The 25,533-nt window shown below is 41.9% G+C and overlaps 1 protein-coding gene across 1 annotated transcript in view; it reads right to left on the bottom strand.

Moving 5' to 3' along the window:
* Positions 1 to 25,533, bottom strand: part of DGKQ (diacylglycerol kinase theta) — a 101,755-nt gene that overhangs the window by 60,751 nt on the left and 15,471 nt on the right. Inside the window, exons 2-3 of the mRNA XM_050912826.1 lie at positions 12,983 to 13,062; positions 767 to 866 (exon numbers count right to left, since the gene is read on the bottom strand). Coding sequence (XP_050768783.1) covers positions 767 to 866; positions 12,983 to 13,062 — 180 coding nt within the window. The remainder of the gene's footprint in view (positions 1 to 766; positions 867 to 12,982; positions 13,063 to 25,533) is intronic.

A 25,533-nucleotide genomic window follows, 5' to 3' on the forward strand; every position in this document is an offset into this window, starting at 1 on the left:
TACTAAATTCTATTCAACCTTACAACATCAACTGAACAACAACTACTAGACATTCAGGACAGTGGAGACAAGGGAGAATTGCCCCACGTCAAAATCGGTCAAGTACTCATGCCACCATGTATTTCAAATAAAAATTCTGGTGTTTGGGCGATTTCTTTAATTACTGTTTTTTCAGAGAATCCATGTCAGAACACTCAGAGCAGTACTATTTTCACAAATAATATTTTCAAATATCTTTCCATTGAAGGCACCTCATCCCCATTACAAGCAACAGATATCTGAGACCAGTAACACAGAAAAATTGTATTCCATTATTTTGTAGAAAGGGGGAGGTTTTAGAAACATGAATACCTGATGATTCCCTGTATCAAAAGCTTCCATTGGAAACAGAAATACATTACCTCAACAGGAGAAGTCTTTCTTTTGCCATAATACCTTCTCATTCTTTGCACATCTCGGGCATGGATTCATTGTGCACCATCAACACCACAGACTTGCTCAAAGTAAATTGGAGGAAAGATGAAAGAGCATACACGTTTGACAAAGTCTGTGGTTTATTGAAGATTATTGATTTATTATTCCTTAATTTGAAGTACACATTTCCACGATCAATGAGTGGATGATAAACAACCCAAAAATCTCTCAAACACAGTAAGCACGTATGTGTGTGTGTATACACACATACCCTCAAGGTATGCAATATAAGCAAAGTGTACGTTACTGGGTAACACACAGATGGCTATACAAGCAGGGTTTTTTAAGTTACCTTCACATCGAAAGGCAGGTGACTCTAGTGACTTTCTGCACACAGTGCAAAACTTTCTTTTGTAATGTCCTGGAGGCCCAAAACAGTGTGCAACTGGAACCTGCCAATGAAGAATGCATAAGACATCATCAGCCACAACTTTCAAAGTGCCAGTTACAATTCACAGAAACTGCTTTATTACGCAAGACAGTACAGTATATATGTAAACTTAACTAAGCCTGAGAACAAATATACAGGCAAATCATCCTTTTAAAAAAAAAATCATACTTAAAAATATACCTGAAATACTTTATTTTAAATAATCATTTTTTTAGAAAATATTTTTTAAATTCTTGGGTTTTAATATGTAATGTCTATATTTTTAAGTGCCAGTCAGCTTCTTGATGATTCACAGTGCCATGAATCCAAATGCTGCCTTTGGCTTCAGTGCCGTGCAACTTACCTTTAATGAAGCACAGCCCTTCTCCTAAGTATTCTTAATTGAATCAAGGACAATTAAAGAGTAATAGTTGCACATGTACACAAAATTCCCTAAAGACACACTCAAGACAATTTTTAAAAGCTCAGTGCTGTCACAGTCCAGTACTCTCCACATGTCTTTCACCTCTTCTCCAAATACAGCCCAGCCAACTGGCTGATCAGGACAGAAGCATTGGTCTCCCCCTGCCGCCCCGAAAGCTTCAAAGCCTGGATGGTACAGAGATTCAGCTCTTAAAGTACATCCATACCGAGGTGCCTGTTGACTGTAGGTGGAAGATGATACATTTCAATATCCTCTTGCCAAGAGCTGTACCAACAGTTTTAGCAAATGTATTTCTAGTACACTATTCACTTATCCTAAAAAGGTAGAGTTTTTTTCTTGTTTAGTGACTGATAATGAAGACTGGAAGTGATGGTACCAAAAAAAACAACAGAAGAAAAGATGAAAAATGAAGACTAAGAAACATACTCGAGCTTTATACTTGTTCCAGAGACCACTCTTCCTACAAGACACATACCTTTGTTAAACTGACATTCACATTAGAAGGAAGAAGCATAATTGCATCTTTAAAATTCCAGAATCCAAATGACTTCCATAAAAGTTTGCCGTGGCTTAGGTATTTAATATTATGCATCTCATATGCCCTTCCTGATATGACAAACATATCAGATTTATCTTCTGGTTCTTGCATCACAAAAAAATATTTATTTCTAGTAAAGGCTGACAAATGGTTATTTAGGTGTGAAATGAAATTAATCATTCCCAGTAAAAAGTTGGAAATAATGACTTAAGATACACGTAGTCACAGATAGCTTTTTTCCCTCCCAGCTGTACTAGTAAACAATCCTCCAAAGTTACTGAGCAAGATTTGAATTTTTCTCCTTGTATATTAGGTTTTCCTGGGAACCACTAGTGGCAAATCTGACACATACTGGGAACACAGAATTTAATGACCCAGAAAGTCGCTTCCAGTTATAAAGGTCTAATTCCCACCAGTGTTTCTGCCTCTGAAAGCATGGGGACAGTTACACTAAACAATCCTGTACTTTGAGCATGCACAATGAAATAAGTGAAATAAAGTTTTGCCAGATGTAACATCAGAAACATTGCTGGAAGTTTAATCAAGAAAAATCACTAACCCCCAAACTGCAAAGCATGTGGTTCCTCCAGTCCTCCTCAGAATTAGTCTCTGGGAGGTAAAGGAGGATGAAGAGAGGTACAAAATATGCCTGTGTTATCAGACGTGAACAAGATCATGCACAGCAGTTGACCGGTCAAGCTGAGTCACCAGCTCAGTGCCCCGGCAGACCGTGCTGTCTGGAGGAATCCTTGGTCCCTGACTGACCAGGAAACTGCCTGTCCAGATCCCAGGCTCCCCACCACGCGAGGCTGCCAGCCAGCCTACCGAAAGGATTTCATATGAGTATCTCCAACATGATATATTACAAAACATCCTTGCCTCCAGAAGCTTCAAATTTTTACTTTACGTACAAGTTCAGGATTTAAAAATACAGACAAACCATGCTTTGGGGTCCGTCTCCTACTCCCATCAACCCAAATAGAAATTTCATTCTCTGAACCCCTCCAGCTCTAACTGACACGAAGTTCATGGTTGGCTTGCATATTTTTTTTTTTTTTTTTAAATCAGAATACTCTAGTCATATAATGCATGTTTATAAAAAGAATACATATCCTAGGGGGAAAAAAAACAATCCTGGAGAGCCTGGGGAACTTTAATCAAACTATCTCAGATTAAGTTCAAGGCTCATAATCCCTGCCCACTTTTCTTGCACTTTCATGCTACTTCTTCAGGGGGAAAGAAAAACCAAACCTCCCTGTACAGTAACATACAAGTTACATGACTCAGCTATTCTGGAGGTAAAGTGCCAGAGCTGTTGCCTCACTCTAGCTGCTCCAAAAATAAAAGTCCAATATCAGCGTGGTGGGAGAAGGTCACTTGCCCAAAATTCATCCTACACAATGAGTTCAAGTGCAGAAAAAGATACTGAGAATGACTACTTGAGCACAATCCCAGCCAGACACAGCAGTTGCGAGGAGTACTGAAAAGCCCTGGACGGATTTTTTCAGGAAAGCTTTTCTGCTGTGGTGGGTTGACCCTGGCTGGACGCCAGGTGCCCACCAAAGCCACTCTATCACTCCCCTCCTCAGCTGGACAGGGGAGAGAAAATATAACAAAAGGCTCGTGGGTCGAGATAAGGACAGGGAGATCACTCAGCAATTACCGTCATGGGCAAAACAGACTTGGGGGGAAAAAATTAATTTAATTACCAGTCAAATCAGAGTAGGATAATGACAAGTAAAACCAAATCTTAAAAACACCTTCCCCCCACCCCTCCCTTCTTCCCAGGCTTAACTTTACTCCGGAGTTCTCTACCTCCTCCCCCCAGGCGGCACAGGGGGATGGGGAATGGGGGTTGCGGTCAGTTCATCACACGTTTCTACCACTCATTCCTCCTCAGAGGGAGAATTCCTCACAGTCTTCCCCTGCTCTAGCGTGGGGTCCCTCCCACGGGAGACAGTCCTCCATGAACTTCTCCAACATGAGTCCTTCCCACGGGCTACAGTTCTTCACAAACTGCTCCAGCGTGGGGCCCTTCCACGGGGTGCAGTCCTTCAGGAACAGACTGCTCCAGCGTGGGTCCCCCACGGGGTCACAAGTCCTGCCAGCAAACCTGCTCCAGCATGGGCTCCTCTCTCCACGGGTCTGCAGGTCCTGCCAGGAGCCTGCTCCAGCGCAGGCTTCCCACGGGGTCACAGCCTCCTTCAGGCATCCACCTGCTCTGGCGTGGAGTCCTCCATGGGCTGCAGGTGGATATCTGCTCCACCGTGGACCTCCATGGGCTGCAGAGGGACAGCCTGCCTCACCATGGTCTTCCCCACGGGCTGCAGGGGAATCTCTGCTCCGGTGCCTGGAGCACCTCCTCCCCCTCCTTCTTCCCTGACCTTGGTGTCTGCGGAGCTGTTTCTCTCACATCTCACTCCTCTCTCTGACTGCAACTGCTGCTGCACAGTAACTTTTTCCCGCTTCTTAAATATGGTATCACAGAGGCGCTACCATCGTCACTGATGGGCTCGGCCTTGGCCAGCGGCGGGTCTGTCTTGGAGCTGGCTGGCATTGGCTCTATCAGACATAGGGGAAGCTTCTGGCAGCTTCTCACAGAAGCAACCCCTGTAGCACCCCCCGCTACCAAAACCTTGCCACGCAAACCCAATACATCTGCACATCCCAACCTGTCTTCAGGTTTCAACTGTCGCCTTTAAGTCACCTCCCTGCCTTACTCCCACCACAGCCCCAGGCAGAGCGGAGCCAGACGTCCCCAAGGCATCAGTATTCCCCATGAGATCAGACGCAGAGGAGACCTTCTTTAGCTCTGGAGTGGTGAATAACCTGCTTTGGACACCCAGCATGAGCATCCAATCTGCTCAACAACCCGTGTTTGAAACAGAGAACTTTTCTTTCCCTGGCCATGAGTCTGGCTATTTTACCTTACACCTGACATAGAAATGCAGGCTTTTCATTCTTGTCACAGAAACATTCTGCTGAAGAAAAAGGACACTCCGTAGATCAAAGGATCAAAGTAGAGTTTTGTGAAAAACAGTGTTTATTTTGGGAAAGACTGTGAGAAAGGACTTTGACAGGAGTCAAACTTATTCAGGGTCTGACCGTACCTATCTAGAAGACTCAAGAGAAGGAGACCAAGTCTAAATTCTGCAGTTGTTCAGACCCTGGTGACAATCCTCAGAAGTCTCAAGTCACTGCCAAAAAGAAGGGAACAACTTGCTGATTGAAATGGGGGGGGGGGGGGGGGGGGGGGGGGGGGGGGGGGGGGGGGGGGGGGGGAGGGGAAAAAAGAAAAAATCTGTTCCTTCAACTTCTTCCTTTCTGAAACAAGGCAAAGAAACTTTGTTTATTATAAGTGGTCTTTCTAACTTGCTTTAGAAGTGACAGGTATAAAACCACTGCAGAGCCTGGTGGGAAATGGGATGCGAGTAAGATGGAAAAAGAGAAAGGGTAAAAGAGCAAGCACAACGTAATGAACTCATCAATCACACCATGCTTCTCCCAGCAGTTCCCTACATTTCCTTTGTTGCTGAACAAGTTCCAAGCACCCAATACATAAAAAAAATCAAAACTCAGACTGGGAAAGTCAGTGAGGTAACATGTCAGAATATGAAATGTTACATATTACTCTAATTTATATCCACCTGTGTAAGTACAGCAAAGTACAGACACATAAGGTGGCCTACAGAAAGTTAATAATTGATGAGAGTTTAAAACTGCTTTTCCAATACAACTACTTAAATTACTTTATGCAAACCACTAAAATCAATTTCCGCAGAAAAATACAGAAAATTTCTGATAGTAATACCATTAAATGACATCTAAGTGCCCTTACAGTATTGATCAGAAGCCCATCGACAGAAAGTATAGTGGTAACACTCCAGCATGAGCTCCAGAATGACTTTGCACTCATGGACAAGCTCCTCCTAGTTCCTATTTTGTTTCCTGCCATCTGTTAAGAAATCCAAAGCATTACAGAATGTAACACGTTGCTGTAAAAGTTCCTATCAGCCTGTAATAAAATTTGATCCTATAGAAACCTAAAACTTAGATTCTAACCCCTTCAGTGCAATCTATGCAAGTGCACAGCACTTCTGCATCATACAGAAAGAACAGCAACAAACTGCTCTTAACATTCAAACTTTGGAAGAAAAAGAAAGGATAGAATTGTTTTCTTTCGTTAGTTAGTGCCTTTTAAAATTGTTCCTCATCGTGAAATGCCACAGGGTATCGAGCATGTGGCCAACAGTAGATCATGAATTTAAATGCTTTTCCACTGAGGTGGAATCACTGCCTACAGAGCAGCCCAACTACCATCCAAACCCTCTGGTTCGCGGATAGTCAGGTCAGGTCAAGTCTTACTGGTCTGCAACCTTCTGGATACCTCAGTGGGGAAAAATACAGCTCCAGGAAGGCCTATTCTTCACCCAGCTGCAGCTGCTTTTCTACCAACTCAGGCAGAAGAAAGGTTTTAGCCTGAATCCTGAGCCAAAGACTTCCAGGCTCAAAGGGGAACAAGAGAAATACAGATATACCAAATGCTAGAGTGACAGCTGCTGTCTTGGGCAGTCTTAAAAAAGAACAACCTACTAAAAACTTTTCCTAGGCCTGTGTCTAAATATTATTTTGCCCACACATGTCCTTTCCCATCACATCAGAGAGACTCGCACTTGGCAGGACTTTGTAAAACACACCAGAAAGACTGAGAAAGCAGGGCTGCAGGACCTCCAGTAGTGTGGGGCTGATCAGCTTCCAAGTAGGAAAGGTACACAGAAATAAGGACACAAATACTCTCACAATAGCCTAAAAAGGTTCAGCAAAAGGAATTTAACTTAAGGTCACTAGTTTTCAATTCAAAAACACTGTGGCATTTTAAGGATAAGCACAACCAGCTTGGAAGCAACCATCTTCATGAAATGCCCACAAGGGTAGTCACATGGGGTCTTTCACAAAGACTGCTCTCAACCTAAGGCCAAAAAAAAAATCGTTGATACAATTAAAATCATGTTTCTGAAACAAGAACATCTTCTATGGATTCTGATGTTTCCAGTGCAAAAGTACTTCCTTATCTAATGCTCCTAAGGTTCACTCTGATACCAAAACCCATTGCTCTACAGAGGTATATATGGTGATCACATCTGAGTACACCCCATGATTATTCTGTCCAGGTTAACTGTCTAGACAACACCCTCTCTGAGACGCTAACAACTTTGTGATTCAACTTTTCCCAGTACTGACATCTTTTCAATTACTTACTTACTACTTAGTAATCACAAAGAGCCCTTTTAGAGCCCTTTTATTTGCGTGAAACCTCTCTGCTTTAGTAGCAAAAGATTTCTGCAACTTAAATACACTGCACGCACTTGAATGCACTCTATTTCTACTTTTTCCTTCCAGGGACAATGCCTGTCAATTACTTGTCAGTTGTGTCCAAATTGACATTCTTCCAGCACTTGGTCTATCAGTTGGTGTTAAAAAGCAACTTTAAGTACACATTCCATACGGAAGTTCTGAAATCAGATAAGCATACAAAGTTAAATAGTGTCTCAACATATCATAAGACAAGAGAGACAAGAAAATCGAATACTTACTAATCAAAATTTTAATTTGGGCTAATGCAAGGGAATAATGCACACATCCATATGCGACCTCACCATATCCAGGAATTTTCTTCTCCATCCTACAGATCTCTGTGACAGGACATTAGGCCTTATCTACAAGCTCTCAAGGACCGTTTGTGATGGGAACGATACAGTGAATTCCACACCATTTCCAATCAGGAATATATGATACTTCTACTAGAAAATGAGACCTGTATAAGAGCTTTCCACTGCAATTAAGAGTTGCTTGGGCTAGCATTTTTCATACCGGAAAGAGAAAACGATACACAAAAGACAGTCACTTCTTGGTTTTATTGCTACAGAGGAAATCAATGTCCATCTCCTTCTATCAAGATAAAGATTAAGAATTAAAAGAAACAAACACAGTGACATCCCATACCACTTCTGAACCTGAAGAGTCATTGATACAGCTACTGGGCTCGTCTCGGAGTTCACAGGCCACCAGGCAGCTTGCATCAAGTTTCAATAGAGCATAATAAGCTCTCTTGAGTTTATGAACCAGGGGGTGCTAGCCCTTCCCTTTAACCTCAGGTTTAAAGGGAGTACCACTTTGGGGAGGAAAAGGAGGAAACTTTGGTGCAGTGCCAAGATTACCAGCAAGCAGTTTAACACCTCATTTGGCTTCTAAATGATGCCATGTGTCTGCTACCCTCCAAGCAACTGCCTTGCTGAAACAATACAGGTATGGGTCAAGTGCTGAAGAACTAGAGACGGACCTTCACGGTAAAGGTGCTCAGGGCTATCCAGCAAGCACCCAGGTAAAATCATAGAATCACAGAACAGTTTGGGTTGGAAGGGACCTTTAAAGGTCATCTAGTCCAACCCCCGTGCAATGAGCAGGGACATCTTCAACTAGATCAGGTTGCTCAGAGCCCCATCCAACCTGACCTTGAATGTTTCCAGGGATGGGGCATCTACCACCTCTCTAGGCAACCTGTTCCAGTGTTTCACCACCCTCATCGTAAAAAATTTCTTCCTTATATCTAGTCTGAATCTACCCTCTTTTAGTTTAAAACCATTACCCCTTGTCTATCGCAACAGGCCCTGCTAAAAACATCAGCTTGGGGTCCAACCATTTTTAGGACACCCTGTGAAAAAAACTCTCACACCAGCAAAGCCTCTTTATCATGGACAAATAAAAGGGGAAGAAGAGAGAGAAGAACAAACTTTCCCAAACTTGTTTTTATAATATATAATATGAAAGAGGAAAAATATTAAGCATATATTTTGTGAAGTCGAGTTCATGTTACAGATCTAACTTCACCACTACCACCATGAAAAAAGATATAACAACAAGAGAGGCAGGATAAACAGTCCCTTTACTGATGCATGCCAAACACGCAGTAATTTGAAGATGAAATGTAACAATAATATGCCAACCAGCTTATTCACAAACATTGCATTTCAGCCTGTCTTCTATGACAGTCTGCTGGGAGAAGCAGTAAAATTTCAGCAAGCATTCACTGCAGCATTTTTTAACCTATGTTGATACAAGACCTCCAACACCTGCAACTACCACCAAGGAATGATACTCCAAAATCGGATTCTGATTTTTCCCCCCTATACTCTCCAGAACTCCCACCCAATCCAATGACATCAAATTCTCCTTCCCACCTTGCCAAGCTCTTTCCCATTTGTCAAAATGTCTATGAGCCATTTGCAGCAACATTCCTTAAAAGCTCATTCTCTGAGGCAGTCAGACAAAAATCCATCAGACATTTCTGACAGCTGAATGAGACTGGGGGATTTATTATTCCAAGGCAAGTGAAGCAGTAACCAAACCTTGATGGTCTTTGTCTTGCACTTTGCTGGACCCTCCCATTGCTTCTCAGGCAGGGAACAGAGGTAGAGAGAGAAAGCAAACAAAAAAGAGGTTGTGTCCCAGTACAGAAGTCCTTCAGCTGCAGAAAAATGAGATGCTGCTGTTGTGTATACGAAGCATGAAGTGTCCAATACAGAATACATTATCAGAAGGGGGGTTAGGGGGATTTACCCTAACCTGAGTATCCTTTTTTCCTCTCTTCTGCTTTCAGTTCATGAGGAACTGACCCAAATAACCACCTGCACACAGCTGAATCCAGCAGCCAGAGGGAGAGACTCAGGTGAGCAGGCAAGGGCAACACCTGCTCGCCCGAGCGGAGACCTCTGCGAGCACCACAACCTTCCCATTCACTATTCACAACCCATGAATGCAGCAGCTACCCATGTGCTGAACTACAAAGCCAAGTTTTATTTTTAGCATAGAAAGCTTCAGGAGACACTGATGACCTAAACCAGCATTTTGCCATTCTAGACAACCTGGCCTTAAGAACAAAAGCACACAAGAAAGCTTCATGAGCAGCCTATCAACCCTTCTTGAAGTGGAAACGTTTAGAAACCATTACAGCAATGCACCAACACAACAACAAGGAAAAACAAGCATGCCAAATGCCTAACTTCACTAAAACCACTTTGAAAACTAGATGGAAATGAGAGTATATTAAAAGAACAGTGAGATAGAAAAAACACACACTTTATGGCAAATCTAAGGGGTAAAAAAACCTGTAATACAGCTTTAATTACAACCTAACAAGGGAAAATAAAACTTCACATTTCACACCCAAAGAGGTTTTGTTTTCACTGTTATTTTGGGGTTTGCTGGGTGTTTTAGGGGTGGGGTTTTTTTGCTTTGGGTTTTTTGGTTTGGTGGTTTTTCGGTTGGTTTTTTTAATTGTTTTTTTGGGTTTTTTTTTGTTGTTGTTGTTTTTGTTTCTGTTTTGGTTTTTTTTGTTTGGTTGGTTTTGGTTTTGGGTTTTTTTTTGTTGGTTTTGTTTTTTTTTTTTTTTTTTTTACACATACCTCAGAGTATGCAAATACTTATGGGAGTGTAGAGGAGAGAGGGTTTGAATTTGGAAAAGTTGCCAAGACCTTACTAGTGAAACAGATCATATCCCCTACAAACCATAAAAACACAAACTTGTTTAGAAGACTGATCCATGAAGTCTTGTTTTGAAACATCATGACCTGGATCCAGTCTGGAATACTAAATGCAGGTGATAATGATTAACAATAGTGCAAAAAAATTCTTAGGGCAGCCGCAACAGTGAACTCACCAAGAATGATCTGAGGCTGGATGCAGTCATGGCATGCTTGTGACTCTGTGGGCTTTTACTTGACCCTGGGAAGGAAACCCTACTCTTAGGAGTAACTTTCCATGGAACATCTGCTGAAAAATTATTCTCTGGCAATTTGACTTAGTATCAAATGACACACATTCTGATGAGCTTTAACAATTGCCATCTTCTCTAGATGAAATCCAGGGGATTAAAAAAAAAAAAAAAATCTCATTTCTGTAACACACTGAATATTGACATACTAGAAGGAACTATCAGAAAAAAATCCCACCAGTGTTCCCTCCTACATCAGACCTTTTCATAAATAAGTAATAAATAATCTGAACAGAGACCAGGGAGATTAAGAAAATAAACTTTCCACACATTCTATAAACGATTATAATTTGGTTTTTGCTCTGTTATGTTTTTTAAGCAAATGCCAAATTCAATATTTACTTCAACAGAGCCTGCATGCAAAATGATGTCTCCCATATGGCAGACTTCACTTGCACAGCAGACCAGGATTAATGCAACTTGGATGACCTCGTCAAGGAGGACTAGACTGTCCAGAAAGAATAGCACAATCCAGTATTTTCAACACATAATTGTTATAGCTCAACATGGGTAACACAGAAGACTTTGCAGCTAAATACAGCAACACTGAACTGCAAAGAGCTTTGAGGACTGACAACAACACTCAGACAAATTCTACTGCACAACAAGGATCGTTAGATTTTATGTGTAAACAATAAACAATTAGATAAAATTCACGTGTTGGGGCAGGTAGAGAATGGGGACTGGCAAAAGAATAAAAAAAGCTACACTGACATCCATGACTGATGCAAGTGGAAACATTAATAAATTTAAATGCAGGATTTTTACCATGCAAAAACAAAGGAACAATGAGTCAAATTGTTCAGAGCAAATTCGCAAAAGCAGCAGTCACAAATGTTTACAAATCTGACACTCTGAATTAATGCTTCCCAGTTGGATTTGTACCATCCCCACAAAGGCCCTTGCAAAGATACCTATATTATCTGACTCATCGTTCCTTTTTCCATGATGCAATGACTGATCACCAGCATACTGAAACAGTAGTAGATGCTAATTCTTAGTAATAGCATTTCTCACTATCTACATGTCCCTTTATCGTGGGTTCTAAGACTTAGAGCAATATTTCTTACTATTTCACTGGCAACTTTCTATGTATTAGACACCTTTTTGCCACCTAAGTTATACCTCTCAAGATGAAAAATATGTGGGGAAGAGGAAGCATGTAGCAAAGCCTAACAGCATTATCTAGACAAAGCAAATTTAAGAAAAACGAGTGGCTAATTTCTCTCTATCCAATTCCTGTAACTCGAGTTACATACTGTTTTAAACTTTCCCGTCTCACCCCCTACATAGGTTTCCACAACATAAAGGAACTTGTAAAGCTTTTTAGGATACAAAGAAGGGAATCAGCTCCCCCTCACAGGTGCCCAGGTCCACACAATGTGCTCCCATAAATGTGCTTTTAGTCAGCAAGGTCTGTAACGCATGATTGTGATTTTACAGTCATGTCTCATTTGACCTTTGCATATGGCTTCTTAAGCTATTTGTAGTGTTTTACTACTCCTCTAATAAGTTTCTCATCTCCTTCTTCCCTTTTTTTCCTTTTCTGTCATCCTTTCCCAAGTGGATAATACACTTTGTTTTCTCCCCAATTTAGCTTCTTAATACCTTAGTTGCATCCTATTATCTTCTTTAAAGTTGATTCATCTTTCACACCCTTTAAAAGCAATCTCTTAAGCATGAAGTCTCATGGGAGAAAAAGTCACAGGGCATCTGAAACCAAGTACTTTATTACTTACCAAAATAAATAAATTTGAATTATTACCATCAATTGAAGTCCAGCCCTCTGATTTTTTGGCTTTGAAATCATATGCTTTTAATGCAATGACTTTATTCTCTGGACACAATGAACAAGCAAGTTCTTAAGATGCAGCAATCAATAGAAGCCAAACACAGCCCCTTCGCTAGGCAGAGAAGCTTTAGCATTTTCCCAGTAAGATGTAATTGCTGTAAAAAATATCATGGTGTACAGAGTTCTTCTTTAGTATGACACATGGTATGGTTTTCTGAGAGCACTGATATCCATCAGTCACCCCACTCCATTATTGTGAGGCTTCCAGGTAATGACACACAAGTAAGAACATCTAGTAATATTTAAAGAATGCAAGTAACTGCTCTTCAAAGACAGACTATTCACAGCTCCCCATAGCAGGGACTTTTTGAAGGAAATGCAACTGCCTTTGAGCAGCTATAAAAGCCTCAGTGATGACTAACAATTGATTTAAGCATTGCGATGTTAACAAGCCACCACTGCACTACACCATGTTCATTAGTGATAAATTTGTGCTATTATCCCAATAAAGAGACAAGGCAGTGTGTGCTTACCCTTACTAGGCTGGGAGCAATACATGAGCACGGTATCTTGACATTCTTGAGGCACTTTTCATGAGACATGAAGTTGCAAACTGCAGAAATAAAATAAGAACCATAAGCAAGTCTTCGCAAACAAGGGACTTTGTGAAAAAAACAAACAAAAAATCATATGGAGTCAAATACAATTAGGAACACATCTTTTTAATCACATTTGCTCTCCCCTAGGTTTGAGAACGTACATGACTGTCATACTTCTAGCAGGGTGTGAACTCCTGCTCATTTTGTTACTAAGATGTTGGCAATGGAAAAGGAAGGAGAGTTTATCCCAATGCATTACAGGCCTACAGCAAGTCATGCCCTCCCACTCTCTCTCTCCATAACCACCAAAATGAGCTCTTAAATTTCAGAGGAGATTTTAAACAGTCTAGAGTCCAAAATAGATCTTTGATGTAGCCAAAGCAGATGGACATGTTTGAAAGTGAATTATTCTACAAGCTAGTGCATGTGACAGGAATAAATGGGAGAAAACACAGTATTGTTACACACTGAGCTTAATGGATGAAGGAGACAAAATTAAAGGTCACCAGTTGGATGCAGCTTTGAAAGTCAAGAGCAACTAATTATTTCTTTTACTGTGGAAGCAAAAGGTTTAGAATTCCACCCGAGCTCCACAAAGCATGATTTCAAGCAAAACAGTGTTTGAAAAAATCATTTCTCATGGGGGTGATATTTTCCACAGCTTCTTACCATGGATTTACATGATGTTAATCTGTGCAAAGAAAACAAGGGATTCTTTATTTCATTCCCACCACCTTACATTAATTAGGAACTAATAAGCCACACAGCTATGGCTTTAGAGTCCTCCTTTCAGAATTACTCTCTACCAGTTCAAGCATGAAGCCTTACACATATGCTCGGGCCCTGACCTCTCGCGTGGAAGCACAGACCTCTCTCAGTGCCTGGGCAGAAGATCACTTGCCAGTGGCAACTGTTGCTGTAATCAGGAGATTGTCGCACATCCTTGCTTTTCAGAAGCACGCTGTACTACTTCCTAAGTTTCACCAGCAACTGAAAAAAAGCCCATATGCTTCAAGCTTCCCATCTGCGGCCTGTTGCCGCTACTGATTGCATGTGCCAGTGCCATCGAAAGCAGACATTTCTCCTCTCCACCCCCTTCTCCAGCTCATTGACTTCTGATTTCACAACACCACTTCTCCCATGCCAACTCAAGCATTCAAATCCAGGTCAACTTCTCTGTGCGGCTTACTGCCAGTCCATGCAGAGTAACCTGTCCTTTTGGTCACACAAAAAGAAGGATGTCCCCTTTTGCGTTGGTGCTCATCTTAATGTGAGCAGTAGGCAGACGTTTGTTTTTCATTAGGCTGCAAGTCAGAAAAAGAAGCAGCACTGCAAGTCACTACTGCGTACAAACATGTTATTCATCATCCATGGTTGAACACAGAGTGATCACTGCACTGATGAAAGAAAGTGGGAATGGAGCACGTCCAAACCTTCTGCTGGGTGCTATGAAGTGTTACGTGCATCTTTAAGGCTGACAGCATTCCTGACTAAATGGGTCAGATAAGGGGTGGAAACAGTCAACGAAGGGATGATAAAGCAGATTCTCAGAGCTGCAAATGCAGATGCCCAACGCATTTGGAGGTAGTCACTATGGAGGAAAGAGCACACAGTCCATCAGCACAGAGGAGACCAAAAAGAACAAAGTGATTGTCCAGACAGAGGAAAGATGCATCTCCTGCTCCAGAAAACAGGTATGACCCCATACAGAGAACTGGTGAATTCTTATCACACCTATGTATGTTATCACAACATGGATGTAGATGGACGTAATGTACTCTCTCCTCAGGTCTCCACAACATTTCTATTGACACTTTTAGGAGGGTCAGCTGGTTGCTGTGAGAGCAGGTCTGCAGAGGCTGCAGGAGAAAAGCTACCTACTCATTACCAGCTAGTCTGAAATTTACCACATACGCCCTGCCACCTGCCCCAGCCATTTGTTTAGGTGGCCTCTTCGCTGTCTCACAGGTGGTGCCCGAAGCTCAGCTGAACCTGGCTAGGTGAGGGGGACCGACCTCTGCAGGCAGAAGTATGGTGACAAAGGTTCCCATGGCTCCAACCCACAAAAGGCGACAATATGAAGCTTCAAATATAAACAGGCAGCTGTCAAGGACTTCATAAACGGGTGAGAGCTAGTCAAGGAGAAATGATCAGTGACTAATGAAATTCAGTGAAATGGCACTGTTCTCCCTCATTTTTCTGGTTCAGAAGTGGGCAGACTAGAAAGGAAAGAACAGAGCAAGGCGCTGCAGATTGCTCCCAGAAACTTTATGGTCTGCAAGAAGCAGCAGGCAACTGAAGTCTGCAAGACCAGTATCTCCAAGTGGCTACTAGCTTTATTTTAAGTGCACACACAATAACTCAATACACAAGTTAACCAAACCCTAACAAACACCTCAGGGAATTCAGAGAAGGTGGCTCCGAATCAGCCAGTAGCAGTCAGGCTCCTTCCATAGGCATGGACCTTGAGAGATGTTCTCCATTTATTCAGACAACTCAAGTCATTACACAGTACCACTCAATTTTCTCTTTGTGGTGACAGAAGCAGTAAAACATGGTCCTGCACAAAGACAGCATCTCATGGTTCAGCTGCAGAAACATCTCATGGCACAGAAGAACATACTAAAGAAGAATTCAAACCGGGAACTTAGGCAAGCAGTAAAATCAAAAGGTGAATGAAGGTTTCAGACAAGGAATAAAATAGGAAGGTGCATAAAGGTTTTAATTGTTTGACCGAGTGCATACAGAAAGAGACAACATGCAAAATAATGAATTTCCTACAATTTCAAGGGAAAGATTGAAGCATTTGCAAAGAATCAAATTAAGGAATATCAGGAGACAAACGGCAGGAGATCAGCAGTGCCCAAACAGAGAAGGTAACATCCTCCATGAAAAATTTTCACACATTTTTCAGGAGATACTCACACACCCCCCCTCTGCTTGTCACGTGCCTCAAAGTCAGCAGGGAGGATGCGCTCTGGCTACGTGTCTTTCTCCTGTCCCACAAAATTCCTCAGGGGGTGAGCTAACTCTTACAAGTCACCATTTTGTTTTTCTTTTCCACATTCCCGAAAGAAAGGAAAAAAAAAAAAGGGAGCAAGCCAAACTGAAGCATGAACAATGTTGGAGGGGGGGAATCCTCAATTTGTATCAGTAGTCCAGGAGAGGCAACACAATTAAGCCTGAAGTTCTGACAGCCAGGAGAGGTTTGGTGTTTTTTAAGGGGTGATCTTTCACCAGGAAAAACAAGCCAGAAGACACTGTGTGAAGTTTCAGGAGGTGAAATGCAAAATTTTAAGGAAAAAGCATTTAAAGAAAAAGGAAGAGGACAGGCTGCTCTATTTATAGGAAGAGGATTTCTTCATACATACAAACTCAGTGACGAGCTACCAGCATGTACCAACCATGGATTGTCTAAGTCAAAACAAAGCTATTTCAATTGCAGCTTTCAGATACTGTATACAAAACTTACGGTTTCAGTCAGGCTTGAAAGGCTGGAGCGCTCAGTGCATCCTTTAGCTAAGCATTTGAAGGACTGCCTAAAGTACCTAACAGCATAGATGAAGGGAGAGACAAACTCTTGAGGTGTATTTAAAGAAAGCAGTGCCTGCAACCTTCAAACTGGACTTTGAATACAAGGCACCTATATCCAGGTTTAAGCTGCATGAAGCTTTACAACATTGAGGGAAGATGAACAGACGTGATTTCAAGAGACATTGACAGAATCCACGAAGTCGTTTACTTGCAGGTTTGGGGGACTTCATGTGGTCTCTCTGAGCACCTAACTATACGGTCAGGCATACGGCAGCAACCACATTTGACAACTTTCTCTTGCTCCCTTCATCTACTCAATAATAAATGACTTTATTCATATAGAAAATTAGATATTCCCAATGCACAGCAAGAAGCCAGGTGGCCATCAGGCACCACAGGACTGCTCCCTGTCCACATCGAGCATGAGACATGGCTTTACAGCAGTCTCTGCCCATAAGCCTTCACTTTCCAGGGCCACTTTCCCTATCACATTTTGTTTGACTTGGGGATTTAATAAAGAAAAAGGCAATGTGTACATATGGCAACACCCAGTGAACATACAGCCAGTAGCTCTCCAACATACACTTGCAAGGAAACAGAAAACATCTCCCTCCAGCCCTCCCTAGGAAGGCAGGAGATAAAAGCTGGACATCAGTGTAACTCATGGGCTGTCTAACACTTGCTAGCAAAGCAAGGGCTATTTACACCCTCCAATATACCACACTTTTTCCATATAACCCTTTTTCTCTCTATCCTCAAGGCAGACTTCAAAGCAGATCCCAAAAGTGGGAAGAAGAAAAAGGTAGATTATGTCCCGTACAGACTCTAGCAATGTATCAGTGTCCCATGCAAATGATGTCTGGGTAAGAATCACTTATAAAATACCAAATTTAATGCATAATCTTCTTCCACTTTTGAAAAGATGACCCAGTCCTGAGCAAAATCCTAGGTGTTGGAAATTACTTTTGTTTCCTCTTTGAGGAGATACCATAATTCAGTTTGCTGTTTTTCAAACATAAATTTATTTGTAAATTTATATTTTAATATGTTAGTCTTCATTTAATTTTTTATTTTAACAATTGTATTTATAAATCTAATTTTACACTTGCTAAACACTTTTACAAGTAGAGCTACAAAACTGCTCTCCAAGGAGGACCAAGGAATGTCAACACAAAGACCAAAACGGATTTGATCCTCTCCTGGAAGCGTGATCAGTTTCACACAAGACTCACTGTGGACCTATTCACATGTGCGTTCTTAACCCAAGAGCACTTCTCTCATATCAGTGAGGATAAGCTCATTTCATTTTGAGCTTAACAAAAACACCTGCAAAGTAAATTGCAATTCCTCCTCCAACCCTTCGTTGTCTGGATTTGTTGTCCTCCCAGTCGCCTCCTGCCCCTCTGCCTCCGGTTCTTACATCTCAATTAACTTGCACCGGTACCACAAGCAGCAGTAACACTCTCTCCTTCTTCCAACAATTCCCTCCTGTTGTCTTCACTGCAGGGTGCCACGACACACGGGTTTTGCAGGACGTGGTCTGGTACTAACACAGGAGCCATCACCCTTCTCGTTGCCACAGGTCACATTGAGGACTCTCGGAAAGAGAGAGCTCCTGCACCCGAAGACAGAGGCAAGTTCCTGCAGCCGAGCGCTCTCTCCATGCACACCTTGCATGCACTGGCACAGGGCAGACCCACAGCAAACTTCAGTAACTCCCTAGAAACAACACAGTGTTTTGGCCAACTGTCTGTCACAGAACCAGCACTGGGAAAATTTCATACCCTGACACTAAGTGACAACACCACAACTCCTCAATATTGTCTGGATTACTTGGCAAATAATAATTTCATTTTGTTTGGCGTTATCTGTGAGTGCTTGCATTTTGCTCACCTGCACACATTGTAACTCCCAGCAAGTACCTGCCAAAGTTTCTTCTAATCTTTTAACAAAGGTTATAGATCACTGAATGACCTAGTTGACTAAAGGGCTTATTCTTGTTTTTAAAACAAACCATTAGCTCAGCCAGGAATGGCCTAGTAACTCAGAATTGTTCTCCTAGCTATCAGTGCCCAATAAATTTTTCATTTCTGGAAAAATTTAAGTGCAATGCATTAAAGAACATACTCAGCTCATTAATGTGAATATAAATAAAACTAAATGAAAAACAGTAATTCGTTGGGGCATCTTGTTAAATGTAAGACTCGGAAGAAGTCCCTGTCTTGGAGAGGGTGGCCTGATATATGTAGGAGTATTACATAAAGGAAAACTCTCTACAATCCTCTATAAAAAGCCCTATGAATTTACATAGATTACATGAAAGAATGAGAAAGGGGATTTAAAAAGAAAAGACAAGACAAGAAAAGAAAATGCCTTCTTGAAGATCTAATGCTGCATGAAACTCCTGTGGACTTGCCAGCAGCTCAGCCACTGCAAAGACAGTACGTGCATACTGTGAGTTTATATCATGGCACAGAGGTGGCTTTTGTGCCACTCCTCCCCATTCCTTTCCTAATAATGTCTAGTGTTCAATTCGCTTTTTTTTGACAATTACACACTGGGCGCATATTTCCCTAGACACACCATTGTAACTGTAACTTCATTTCTTGCCTGATATGTAAAAGCTGACTCAAGGCTCATCAACCCGTAAGAGTATTTTTCCCCCCTTCATACACATCACTTTACATTCATCGACCCCAGGCAATAAAATGGTAGATTAAAATTAATTCACTTAAAAGATTCTCCTGCAATCCTCAGCAGCTGATGTCCAACATGAACTCTCAGCTCACTACTGGGCTTTGTAGAGGGGGTGGTGGGCTGTTAACTAGAGAGTTGAGTAGCATACGCCCTACTAAGTCATCGCTGCCACGAATCCATCTGAAACCTTGTTCGAGTTCATTGCCTCCCTCTATCGCTTTTGTCTGCCACCCAAACCCAGGCCTGCAGTCAGTGTGGTTTTATTTGAGCATTTCACACGTCGTGAATGCCAACTTTCAGCTCCGGAGGGAACCTTCCATGCGCAGTACCCTCAGTTATATCTGTCTTCTGCTAAGATGCTCAGAAAAACAAGACAAAGAAAAGGCTGTGGTTATGGCTAGCAACTGACTCTGGCACTGGACCACCCTTTGGGTGGCCAGGGGAATGCTGTCTACATTTTCTTGAGCGCACGGAAATTGTACAGGACGAAAAAAAAGCTTCTACCAGATGAAATATTGGGCAGCTTTTTTTTCAATGACAGGTGTCTGCAAATGTTATAGATGATCCCTATCCAAACGTCATCTTTAAAAGGTTATCTTTAAAAAAAGATGAAACACAGTAGATGGAGAAACACAGACAAAGTCCTCATCAGGTACCTAAAGTGCAACTTTACTCCTCCTACCCTGAACTGGAATGTGTCTCTGTACTCACGTGTATTTTAGGCTTAAAAATTTGAAGTATTCATTTTAAAAATCAAACACATTTATAAATAGCTTCCTGGACCAGATGCAGGTGGTACAATTATGTTCCCCCATCTCCAGCTTTATGGCAAGTTCCACTCTTTATCATAAACCCCCACACCCCAAGATTCTCTCTCCTCCTTTTTCACACGACAACCTTCAACTCATTACTGCATTTTATACATCAAATAAAACTAATCTGTAATCAAATTTTTCTTTTTCCATCTGAACAAATTCCAGCAGCTGTGAGGAGCAACATTTTCTGCCAATCGAAGGTGGACAGGTCTCTGAAAAAACAGGACCATGCCCCTTAACGCTTCCCATCATGTTTGCACACTTAGCCATGGGAAGACTGAAACAGGCCACAACTGCCCCGAAGTTTGATTGCCCCGAGAGAAGGGCAATTGTTTGAAGAGAAGGGGTACACAAAAAGTCCAGCTCCTTACAGGTGGCAAAACGATAACATCACAGACATGTACGTTGTGATAATTTTGGTCAGAGCCCGCATTGCTAGTGGATGGATTCAAGAAGCGCCTGCCTCCTGGCTGCAAACTCCAGGGTGATGAGCCCCAGGAGTATGACTCTGTTACTGTTTCTCCAGGGAACTGCTGGGGTTAGGTGGACTCCTTGGGAAGGTGACAGCACAGGCACTTTTTACACTAGCACATGCCTGGTGCAACAGACCACTGACCCCTGTGAGAAATGAGAGCCATCAAGTTTAGCAGCAGTCTCAGGGCAGCACAATGGATATGCAGTGCAGTTTCAAGCCTTGTGCTTCACAGCAAATGTGACTATGTTTTAAATGCAACAGGTACTACAGAAAGAATAATGGCTCATGCATTTACTCCAGAGGGGTAATTCACTCCAGCAGGGTCAATTTTTCAATTCCTTTTCAATACTGTCAGGAATTTTCATTTTCATTAACTCCAGTAAAGAACATTACTGTTAAGAGTGCAGTACAAGTACATCTAACTACGTAGTCTGAAGAGTTAAGGTCAAACTCACACATGCTGTAAATCAGCACAACTCATTTCAGCTTGCTAAAGCACAACAGTTTACAGAAGCCAAGATTCTTTTACTTCAAATCAATACACCAGATTATAAATCAGACTAGGTAACACACATCTTGTTTTTATCAAGAGGAAAGAATGAATTAGGGGTAAATTATACCCTCAAAAACATTCCCAGGCTTCCTATGAAGTTCAGTGATGAGAAGAGATATCCATCAATACTTCTAGCAACATAAATATTTCTCTTAAACAGACACAATTATTACAAATCTTTGTTCTGTACATCACCAACTTATATAAGGCATGAACAATCCAGAACAAGAGGGAGTATTTGAATTTGCCTATGCTACATCAAGCCATTATTACAACCTATTCTGCAATTAGAGGCATTTCCTCTCCCCAAAGTCAGAGCTATTCTTCAGAATACAAATGTTCCTCAGAATTACAAAATGTTCTCCTACTCCAGATGCCAAGCCTGAGAATGCTACAGATTCAGCAATTAACAGAAAAGTCTCGGCATTTATCACAACAAACGACTGTGGGAATTCAGAGGTCTCGCATGATTTGCTCCTTAGAAGACACCTGCCGGGAAGGAAGAGATGAGGACATTCCTGAGCCCAAACGATGAGGGAAGCATTAGGATTTCCATCCTTTTCTTCTCAGATCTGCAAACCAAAACTCCTTCCAAGCAGAAAGACAGTGTAGCAACAACTCTGCTCAGCTGATGTCAAACATCACATGTTGTAGTTTAGACAGTGTGTTATTTCTGTGCCGCATACCTACACTGTCAAAATAATTTCTACAAAAATATTTACTACTTTGGGCATGAATCTCAGTATGTCCCAGCGGTAACTGTAATGAAAGCACACAGGTAAGACATTAAATTTTACAGAAAACTGGGCAGCAAGCAACCTCAAGAGCTCAGCTAGTCTGTCCTTCTGTGTTCCCGGTAACTATCAGCCAAACCTGCTCCAAAAACCCACACAGGAGAGACAACCCGCAGCCTCTCCGCACAGCCAACTGTATGTCCTCCAAACTCCTTACAGTTACGAGCCTAGCGCTTCATGTCCAAACCAAACCTCCCTTATTACAACTTATGTCCAGCATTTCTTGCCCTGTGTACTACAGCCATGAAGAATTGTTTATTTTCCGTTCTCTTTTGCAACTATTTCTGCAGCTAAGCACCTTAGCGAGGCAAGGTGCTAGTTATTTTAACAAGTCAAAGAGGCTTATTTTGGGCACTTACTGACAGCAGAACAGGAAGGACAGCAAAAACCACTTAAGGTGGCAAATCTTAACCTAGTCTTTCAAGTCATTATTTTCACCTTCTCTTCACAAAAAAAAAAAAAAGAAAAAAGAAAAAAAGATAGTGCTTAGCAAGTGAAAAAACAGCTCTTTTTTTAAGAGCAATGGCAATCACTGCTAGAATAAGAGAAAACAAGATGTTCTCTTATTACGCCTCTTATTAGGGAAGGGAATGCAAACATTTGTTCAGTCCAGCCACTTTCCCCAGGGTTACCGAAATACAGCAGGGCCCTCTGCCTTCTGGTGGATCACCAAACCAAACTGCTTTAGTCCAGGACCTGGAAAGGCTTCCAAAATTCCCATTTTGTTTGCTAGCACTCGTAGAGATGTCTTAGCTTCCACCTCAGTTCTGCCAGGGCTCACAGTCATGAAACAGCAGCACTGGTTTATAAAGAGGCTGGTTACGAGCACTTGGGGAAGGAAGACGGGTACAGAAGAGCTGAACATGGAAGAATCACCTTGCTCAAATTAGTTTAATAAAAGTACACCCATGCACACAATGGCAAGGATGTCCAGTGCAGGAGGTGTAGCTACTGCAGCATACTTAAAGACAGAAGGAGGAAGGACAACTGCCTATAGATGTACAGAGCAAAACAAACAAGAAATCTAGCAAAGCCAGGGAGTAAACCAAAGCTTCAAAGCTGTTATGCAAGACAACAATAACAGTCTCTACTTTCCAAACAATGAATCAGTGGGACTTAAAAGGCATATCAGCATCAAGACAATTCAGGCCAAGTCAGCCTAACTCTATCAAAACAAAGTTTTATTTTGGTCAAAACTAAGTAGGTTATTTCCTCCTCTCTTCCTGCTCTTTCATAGCATGTGCCTGACATGACAAAAGTCAAAATACAGGCTTAATCTTACAGTGCCTCTGCCCTTTAGGGGCTTTTTCACTCACTTCTGAAGTTGTCCTGGTCCTGCAAGCAGGCTATTTTGTTCAGCAGGACCGCCTTTGCATTCTGAAGAGATCCATTGATAATTAGAAGACAATAGTTTTGAGGAAATGCCCACAGGCTAAGTAGTCATAGATTGGAGAAAAATACTTTTTTTTTTTAAATCTCAATGTTTTTAAATTATTACATAAAACACACTGTTATCAGACTGGTTATGCAGACAGGACCATTCAAGCTGATGGAGGAGATGCTGTTTTCATGAGTAACTTAAAAGCAATGCTCTCTTTTCAGTGGCAGTTTGTGAGACTCAACTTTTACATTTGTTACAGTTTTGAGCTCCTTTTCCATCGTAGCAGCTTGCCAACACAGACACATTTAGCTTTTTTGTTTAGGACTGTGACCACAGGCCAGCCTGAATACTGTGACTATTCACTGAACAGAATGCTGGATGCAATACATGGACCTTGCCAGCTTATTTCCCAATTCAGCAGAAACATGCAAAGACCTGCAATATTGGGGTGCTTTCTCAGACAAAAACACAACCTAGTTTAAGGTTAGAAGTCTGTTGTGCAATGCTTGCTAAATGTCATCAGGAAGGCTGTCATTAGAAGCTTTGGTCTTCCCAGAACATTTCAAACAACCGCAAGACAGGAATGGGAAAATCTCTGAAACCTTTAAGAAGTTAGGTGTTAAAAACATCCTCCTCTCTCACTGCAGTGAGAAACCTTGGACCTTTGCTTGTCTTACTGTTCAATGAGACTACATTGTGGACCCTCTTTCTCTGAAAATCCAGAAGAAATGAGAAATCTGTTAACGTTTTCTAAATATTTACTGAGCATCCTTATAGATCGTTTGTACTTGCCAGGTCCTTTCTCTCTCCAGGACTCTCTGGTCTTACCAACTAACCAGCTGTACCTGCCTCTGCTTTAAATGGAGGTACCAGCATATACCCTGCCTGATAAAAATGCAGTTTCCCCCCACACAATGTGGACTGCGTTGTACTTTGTATTTTCAGAATTGTCTACATGAGAGCAAGCTCTATTTATAGGTATAGATACCCAAAAGAAATGTTTTTGTAACATCTGAGCTCTGTAATTTCAAGGCAGCACATTTCAATTCCTATTCATTTGTATTTCAGATATGCCGTTAGGAAATAACATAGCAACAAGTCAAGTGAAAACAAGACAAGCTACTGAATAACGAAGCAGTCAAATGAGTTCAATGATATACATGAAGTGTCAATCATAAAAGCATCAATTTGGTTATAGTAGGTTTGCTTGAATGGTGGTAGCCTTGTTTCTTGTTTCTCCATCTTCCCTGGTACGGTAAGCCCAGTACTGACAAATGAACTAACAGAACTTTACCTGTCAGAAAAGCACCCTCCCCATCCTCCTATCTCCTGACTTCACCCAGAGCAGGTTTCCTAAATCCTGCAAAGCAGGCAAAGCTAGAGCATCTACAGCTGAAGGGACGACAAAGGCACCTATGCTGTGTGCTCAGTTCCGCCTGGACTTCACACTCCAAGGAGCAAATAACAACTGCACAAGCAAGCTATACCACAGTAGCAAAAGCAGCTGTCTCCATTTGGTCAAGAGGCTTTTCTAGGTCATCACCATAGCCAGCAGAAAATCTAGACACCCTACCAGTTGCATATATACAAAGAGGTGTTCACCCTCTCCACTTAACTTGCTGCAGTCCACTCTCCTTCCATGCTGTACAGTATGGCCAATAACAATATGGTGTGAGAGACTGAAACGAAAGGGTTAACGTCTCAAACACTCGGTGGAAAAGAATGTCGACCCATTAACGAGATAAGGAGCGTTAGAAAAGGAGGCAGGGTGGCACTTTTCTAGGGGAGATTTTCTTATCTTGCCTGACTATCAAAAGAATGAGTTTGAGACAGCTTTACACATGCATTTCTGACAGAGGGGAAGGGGGATCGCAATCACTAGGAGCCCAACCCCACCCCACCCACCCCCTTCTAGAAGGTACCAGAACAACAGACCACAAATGCGAGATAATTAGCATACGAAGCAAGACTGGAGGTGGGGACTGGGTTATAAATGGCGCCAATCCGAGAAGCCACGTGTGCACCCACTGTCCAAAGGAACCTGGGTTCGCTGGAACACAGGACGGTGATCCCAATCTTTTCTTTCTTTTTCCACCCCACCCCACCCCGTACGTTCTCCTTTATAAGGTTAAAGGTTTATAAGGTTGCAGGTTATGAAATTGAAAGTTCAAATAGTTTTGTGAGGTTGTAAAACTGAAGGTTTGAATAGTTTTGTCATAAGGGTTCAAATAGCTTC

This window comes from Gymnogyps californianus, chromosome Z (genome assembly GCF_018139145.2).
Source record: "Gymnogyps californianus isolate 813 chromosome Z, ASM1813914v2, whole genome shotgun sequence".
NCBI lineage: Eukaryota > Metazoa > Chordata > Aves > Accipitriformes > Cathartidae > Gymnogyps > Gymnogyps californianus.